General features: G+C 40.3%; 1 protein-coding gene across 1 annotated transcript; it reads right to left on the minus strand.

Moving 5' to 3' along the window:
• Window positions 1–7,705, minus strand: terf2ip (telomeric repeat binding factor 2, interacting protein). Its single transcript, XM_063215246.1, has 4 exons — window positions 7,580–7,705; window positions 4,625–5,807; window positions 4,241–4,362; window positions 1–1,629 (listed from the first exon to the last, which is right to left on the minus strand). Exons 2-4 carry the CDS (start codon window positions 5,799–5,801, stop codon window positions 1,075–1,077), a joined length of 1,854 nt encoding a protein of 617 aa, XP_063071316.1. The 5' UTR covers window positions 5,802–5,807; window positions 7,580–7,705; the 3' UTR covers window positions 1–1,074.
• Between the last annotated feature and the right edge of the window lie 334 nt (window positions 7,706–8,039).

Consider the following 8,039-nt stretch of genomic DNA (forward strand, 5'->3'; position numbering starts at 1 on the left):
TCGTCTTTTAAGTCACAGCTTATTGCTTTCCGTTCACAATTTCTCTTCTATGTTTAACAATGTATCACAGATGATCACTATCAATGTACTGGTATATACATCAAGTATACAACTCTTAAACTAATAAAACTTATGGTCATGAAATGGTCTATAGCCCAGGCATGTCAAACTCAGGCCATGGGGTCAAATCTGGCCTGCAGTCATTTTATTCGGCCCGCGAGATCCTTTCAAATGTGTATTACAGTTGGCAAAACACACTCCTTTTCCTTCAATAATTATTATTAATTAAAAAATGGGCATTTTACGTCAATAAGTTATACAACATAGTCCTTCCTATATTTTAGCTTTACACACAAAGAACAAAACAGCCCCAGCCAACCCACCTCCATACATAAAATGCAACTGGAAGAATAAGAGAGAGAGAGAGAGAGAGAGAGAGAGAGAGAGAGAGAGAGAGAGAGAGAGAGAGAGAGAGAGAGAGAGAGAGAGAGAGAGAGAGAGAGAGAGAGAGAGAGAGAGAGAGAGGCAGGGAGCAGAGAGAAACAGAACAGAACAAAAGGAGCCAGCTAACTAATAAAGGCATCGAGGTAAGGCTCACACACACACACCATTAATGTATAGCATGTATAATGTATGAAATATCACCCTCAGTCAATTTCAGTTTGACACTGCTGATAGAGCCAATGGATGAGTAAACAACAATAAACAAAAACAAAAAAAACATGCTTCCAAATAAAACACTCTACATTAAAACCCTAATATATTTATTTAAAATGTACAAATTAATTGTAAAAAAAATAATAGTTTAAAAAAAGTTGTATTGTGTGACTCATAGAAATAAATCAAGAAGAGCCCCAATTTTCAGCAACTCATTGTCAATGAAAGACAAATGTCTGTACACTTAAATCCTTGTTGTGTTCCTTTAGGACAGGTCAACAGACCGAAAGCTTGGCAAATTCAAATGACACTATGAGGATTTATGTGTAGACATTTTTCTTTCATCTATCACAGTTTTTGGTTATGTTTGGCACCTTTTCATCGAGAGTGCAGTGTAATCCAGTTAAATACATCAAGTCATCGTAGAAAGGATATCCTGGCAGACACGGCCTCTGCTCCATATTTCTCCTCAAGTTGACACTTACAGGATGGGTCTGCAGTCAACAGGAGTTGATCCTCTCTCTTGGTCCACCGCGGCTCAGGAAAGCTCCCTTGAGAAAGATGTGGACGGGCAGCCGCAAAGTCACCACTTGTCTTCAGCAGTGCTTTTATCACCTCGATCAGGTTTTTCCCAGAATGTTTCATTAACTGAAAAACTAGTCTTTCTCCTTCAGCATTCGTGGACTGTGAACTTGAAGCAGCGCCGTCTTCTTTCCCTGAGGCACCACTGAGATCATCCACCTGCTGTGACTCGCTGTCAAACAGGAACTGGTGACATGAAGTCATATTTTTCACACCGGTGTCCTTCTCATTACCAGTTCCAGTCTCCTGCTGACGAAGACGCGAATATCTTCTTTTCTTCTGTTGAGGAGGCCCGGCAGTGCTGTCTCTCCGCGGCACCCCACCAGACACCTCGCTCTCACTATCTGAGCCATCAGATGGAGCTGTCTCAGGCTGGCTCTCATTTTCACTCTGAAACCAAATCAAGGGTTAGGGAGAGTGCATCAACATTTAGTCAAGTCAAGTCAAGTCAGCTTTTACAGTATACAGTACAACATTTACAGTAAAGTAGACTTGAAGCGATGCAATGCAGCTGTGGGATTTAACCCATTGATGCTGGATGTTGCGTAGCGCAAAATTCACCCTAGCGCCTGGAGCTGCATGACGCAACATTCATGAGATTTTAGATTTTTTTTATTAAAAATGTTGGTATGTTGAAGCTGAATGAACATGTTCTAATAAAATACTAAATACAATTAATGTCTAATTTTTATGCGTGTCAGATGTTGAGATATTTAGGTTTTTATAGGCTGATGGTACCTTTTCCAAAAAATGGCTTAGGCATTTAAGCACCCGTTTTTGCAGGTGTTTTAGGGTTAAATGGGTTAAACCAGGTGTTTTAGGGTTCAATGGGTTAAACTAGGGGTTGGGAACCTTTTTCATTTGAGGGGCCACTTCAAATTCCTCTGAGGGCCGTAAAAGTCCTCCGAGGACCGTACCATGAGCCCAAACCAGAATTTCCCCCTGCAATTTAGGCCTATATTGAAGGCCTATAATGAAAACCTTTAAAACAGACCCCACTTTCTCTAGGTCCCCTGAATATAACAATTGTATTGCAAATGTATTTTCTAAGATTCCATTACAAAATGTCATATTTCATGTGAATCTGCATAACATTATGCCCTCGAGACATAAGGTTCACCTCCCCTGGGTTGAACAGTGCCGTGTAAACAAACTCCATAGCAGCCTCTAGTGTTCTCTAAAAAAATTGCACCATGGTAAAAATGACCCATTGGACTATTACGGGATATTGACATTGGCTTAGAGAGAATGTGTGAATCAATCAATGGCACAATCTACATCTATTCTGTAACTACTACCGTCCTTGATGTTTGATCCATCGTATCCCGGCAGATAGCCCTGTTTTTCATTATACATTTCCAGATTACATGAAGAGAACCAGAAGACAAGAGGCCTACTGCTTATTTTGTTATCACAAGTACTAAAGAGTTAGAAGTCGAGGCAACAAGCCACATTTTCATCTTATGTTGAAAGTAGTATGATAAGGAATAAAAAAAGTAAAAGTGGATAACATTTATGGCGAGATGAGTAGGATACAATTGACCTTTTGTCTCATACTGATCTGAAACATATTCATTTAGGGTCAATTGTCAGATATGTCCTTTGGCACAAAAGTAAATGTGATTTCAACTCTAATACATTTATGTTTACATTTGTAAACTAAACAAGGTATGGACATGGGCTGAGAATGCCAGTGCAGAAATCCACATCTGTTCTTGTGCCCTTTTGGCGTTCAGCTCTCTCCATTCTGAAGAGGCTTTCCCTATGTTCTTTAGGGGTGTAAATCACAGCCTTCATGACGATACGATTATTTTCGATACTTAAGAATTCCCCACAATATGATGCGATTCGATTCAATTTTTTCCAATTACTTTTCCACTACTATTGTGTTTTGGAGCTAGGGCATTGCACAGGGGCCACGATTCAATTATTTTTGATACTTAACAATGCCCCACGATACGATGCGATTCCATTAAATCGCCGGCGGATACTTTGATGCATCGATACATTTAAATTTTATTTACACCCCTAATGTTCATACACAGGATTTATTTGCCTGTCCAAAACCCCCTTTCCTCTCTGAGCTCATTAGTTAATATGAGCAGTTCCATTTATTAGTTTCATAGGTTATATGATCATTAGGGCTGGGTATCACAGTCATGTTCCTGTATCGATTCGATTTCGATTCTTAGGGCTTTGAATCGATTAATCACGATTCAATTCGATTCGATTCGATTCACTCCGAATCGATTCAATCTGTTCCCTTCTTGGTGCCAGGATTTCCCCCAAAAGATACTGTTGCCTATTTTTATATATAAATGTCAAAGGGCTGTGGCTTGACAGTGTTAACAGATAATTTGTAATAAGTAGGCCTAGGCCTAATTGACTAATACCTATTGGTTATTTTCCATAGCCCTAAATTAAACAAAAAGAACAAAAAGAAAAAGAACCAAAAAAATCGATTTTGTGCCCTGTGAATCGATTATGTGAATTTTAAATGATATTGATCGATTAAATCGATTATTTTACCCAGCCCTAATTATCATCATGATATTTTACAATCAGCTAACAATTTTACAAATCAGCCACTTTCTAGCAAACTGCTTAGCCAACAAAAAGCGAATGAGTCTCGCCCCTCTCTCTCCTCTCCCCTCTCTCTCGTGTCACGCAAGACGTTCAGATCCAAAACAACATGTCTTTAAAAGGAGGATATTAAAACACAAAGTAGCTTCTTGTTTTAAGGAATACTACAAATTTAGCATTTAAACGAAATAAAAATGATTCAACATGACGGTAGAGGTTCCAATTACGAGAAAAGTCATAAGTACGTCATTTAACGTTAACGTTAACATTTAAAGTCCATCCTCAACAAACAGCATCCTACCTTCACTTCACTTGTTTTGGATGCAACTGTGTATTGAAGATACAGCCTGCTGTTGTATTACAAACACAGAGGTACAAGATTTAATAAATGTATTAAGCTTATAAGTCATGTTCTTACCCAAAGTGAATCGCGAAACTCGCTCACAGCACGGGCAAGAATTCCCAGTCGTCTCTTGGTTGGAGCCTTTGATGTCTGCAGACTGGTACCTGTTATTTCAGCAAGAACACCATCTCCATGGCCTGAAATGAAAAGGGGTGTAAATCTCACCCTCCATGACGATATACGCTACGGTATCGATTTCTTAAAGCAGGGATTCAATTATTTTCTATACTTAAGAATTGTGTGATATTCTGGCTTCAAGTACAGTCAAAGGCAGGTCACTATAGCTACAATTAAATCCTGATTTAAACCTGGTTGAAATCACGATTTCGATCACAATTAGATCACGATTTTCTCACGATTCATTGTGTAGCCCTAGGTTGTGCATTATGAAGAACTCACCCCTGATGATCCTTTGATTTTCATCACTTTCCTCTTCGGTTGTTGATGTTCTGGAAAATGATGCTGCTTGACCATCTTTAGAGAGTGCTGCGGTGTCCCCCTGAGTAGATTCCAGGGGAGTTGGTTGTTCTGTTGCCACATCTGTACTTGTATCTACATTATTTGTCTCAGTGCGAGTCGATTCCAGAGGGTTTTGTTGTTCTGTTGCCACATCTGTACTTGTATCTACATTATTTGCCTCAGCATGAGTGGATTCTGGAGGGGTTTGCTGCTCTGTTGCCACATCTGTACTTGTATCTACATTATTTTCCTCAGCGTGAGTGGATTCTAGGGGATTTTGTTGTTCTGTTGCCACATCTGTACTTGTATCTACATTATTTGCCTCAGCGTGAGTGGATTCCAGGGGATTTTGTTGTTCTGTTGCCACATCTGTACTTGTATCTCCGCTCTTTGCCTCAGTGTTATGAGATTTCTCTTTTGAGGAGGCATCAGGTGGCACCCCTGAGGCCGCTTGTTGGTCAGCAGCGGCACTAGCCGAGGCGTCATTCTCGGGTGATTTAGCGTTTTGTTCAAGCGTCACTTGCTGTGGGAGATCTTTCTGCTTTTTAGTCGGTGTGGACTGTGACACAAACTCTAATTGCCCCATTTTGCTCTTGGCTGGCCTGTTCCGCAGGTGCTTGAGATATCTGTCTTTCATGGACTGCCAACTGTGGGATGTGATCTTCTGCTTTGCCATAAGCTGCCAAACAGCATTGCCCCGTGCCTCACTGAGACGTGTCGATATGAATTTCAAAATGGCCTCGTCCTCAGCGGCTGTGTAGCTCATTCGACCAACTGCTCCTTCTCTAGATCGCAACGCTCTCGTTTGGATCTTCTCTGTGGTACCACCTGTAAGCCTGTAATCCTTCTCATCCAACTGCTGGTTCTCCTTCACACAGTCCCATATGTACTGGGTTGACACGTAAAACTGTGCGCTGTTGTCCAAGGCTTTCGTTTCCTCGTGTGGTCCAGCCAACAGGATGGCACCCGGTTCCCTGGTTCTGCAAAGGAATCCACCCCCGCTGGTGATGACATCATGCAGCTGGACTTTTGCAGGCCCTGGTCGTATGTAGAATCGCATTGGCTCTCCATTGCAGTCCAGGAAGAGGGCAGGAGAGGTGCTTGGAGGTGAGGACATGGCCTGCTAAAACATGCAAAATACACTCATTAGCTATGGACATTTTGTTTGTTTAAAAAAATCCACCAGTGGGTTATGTATTGCTATTAATGTCAAAATGTCATTCTTTTGAACCTCAGAAGAAAGAAGGCTTCCTGTTTATAATGAGGTACTAACAAAAGCACACTATTCATTAACTAACTATACATATATTTCCCAACTCCCAATTTGTTGATATTTGATAAAACTTTATTTTAAGGTGTCACCGTTACAGTGTACTTACCTCGTTAGCGACAGTAAAATAACTGGTGTAATAATAACAGGTAACTTACAAAACTAGTAAATGTTATTACATCATAGAGTAGGGTAGTGGTTCTCAAACTTTTCCCATCATTCCCCCCTTCGGAGGGTCTGGATGCTTCCGAGCCCCCGCGCCGAACAAAATCAGATGTCACACGCCCCCCCTGTGATGCCTTCCCGCCCCCCCAGGAGGGCTTACGCCCCACTTTCAGAAACACTGGAGTAGGGTATCTATACATACCACCATGACATCATATGAAGAGATTCAATCTCTCGGTAACACTTTACTTGACACCGGTGCCATAAGCATGTTATAATAGTGTCATGGCACAGTTATGCATGTGTCATAAACATTATGTCCATGTCATAAACATTTAATGACTGTTGGCCTTAAGTGACATTCGGTTATGGCAAAGACAACCTTTGTCTTTGCCATTACCAATGTTTGACATGCTTATGACACCGTCGTCAAGTAAAATGTAACCGATCCCTCTTACCTAATGAGGTAAGTAGCCTACACTGTAACAGTGACTCCTCAAAATTGCTCCAAAATATTTATTTGGCATAGCCTACATTTAATGGATTTTCAGGATTAATTTATCTACCGGTAGGAGCTTGCATGAAATCTGTTTGTCAACTGTTTTAATAACAAATACAAAACAATCCATGAACTAACATTAACACGTGTAAATAGTAAACCAAAAGTTAGGCTACCCATTTCTTTTAGATAACTAAAAATGTTTGTTTTCAAATTATTATACGTCTACAATGTACATGTTCTTTATAGTTTTTTAGACTGTACTTCTGTTTGTCATACACTGCTCCAAAAAAAATAAAGGGCACACCAAAACAACACAATAGAACTCCAAGTCAATCGCACTTCTTTCATACCAGCCTGCCTAGTTTCGAATCATTTCAGATCAGATGTTGATTAGACAAGGCAGAGGGTGAAATGTGTGGGGAAAGGACTGATATTATGGGTCTTCCAGTTCTGTAGTGTGCATCAACGTTGCAACCTTGCGCAAGAAGAGCACCAGAGAGAGCTTGAATAGAGTTTGCTCACTTTATTCACTTCACTGTCTCTTTATATTTCTCTCTATGTATCTCTCACCATCAAAAACATACATAGGCCTACACTGAAATTCCCAAACAGGGTGAATGGAACATTGATGACAGACCTGTCAACAGTGTCAATGTAACAAAAACAACAAACAAAAACACAAACACTTTGCAAGGGGGGTTAGGAATAAGTAGGAAAAATTACTATTACAATTTGTTCAATGTTTGGTCTTCTTTGCTAGATTGACTGGACTTAGAGCAGATGCTACTAGAACTAGAATAACCATTGAATTTCGGCAACCACCAGACACAGGGTGAAGTTTGGCTGGTGTGTCGCCTTGCAACTCTACAACTGCTGCACACCTTTGACTTTAGTCATTCATAGCGTTAGCTTGCTCTGAAAAATACATGAGAAATCCACATTAAGCTATTTCACGTACCTTCAGTGACACTGCGACGCGGTAAAAACGTGCTATTACAGTATCAACTGTGTTTAATATTGCTAAAATAAATGTAAACACATTAACTTCAGGCGGGAATTCAATATCTACTTCACTCGTTTTTCCTCTTCCGGGTTTATCGAGGTTGGCATTGACAATGGTGCGCTGCTGCCACCAGCTGGATTGGAACGGAACTACAGTCGTTTAGTGAAGTACATTGTACAATGTAGGCCAAGCCTACTTGGAGAGTGATTAGAAGATACCAAGGTATATAAACAAATCGAGCAACACTCTTTGAAATTAGGTATTTTTAAACGAAGAAAAGTAACGGCAATTAACACATAACATTAATGAGTTTTCAATGAACAACAAAACAGCTTTTCAAAGCTCTTCATTTCGACAGTGAAGAAACAGAATTTCCCATCCTCTGGGTGTGTCCACTCAATCCTTAAAAACACAG

This window comes from Engraulis encrasicolus, chromosome 14 (assembly GCF_034702125.1).
Source record: "Engraulis encrasicolus isolate BLACKSEA-1 chromosome 14, IST_EnEncr_1.0, whole genome shotgun sequence".
In the NCBI taxonomy this organism is placed as follows: domain Eukaryota; kingdom Metazoa; phylum Chordata; class Actinopteri; order Clupeiformes; family Engraulidae; genus Engraulis; species Engraulis encrasicolus.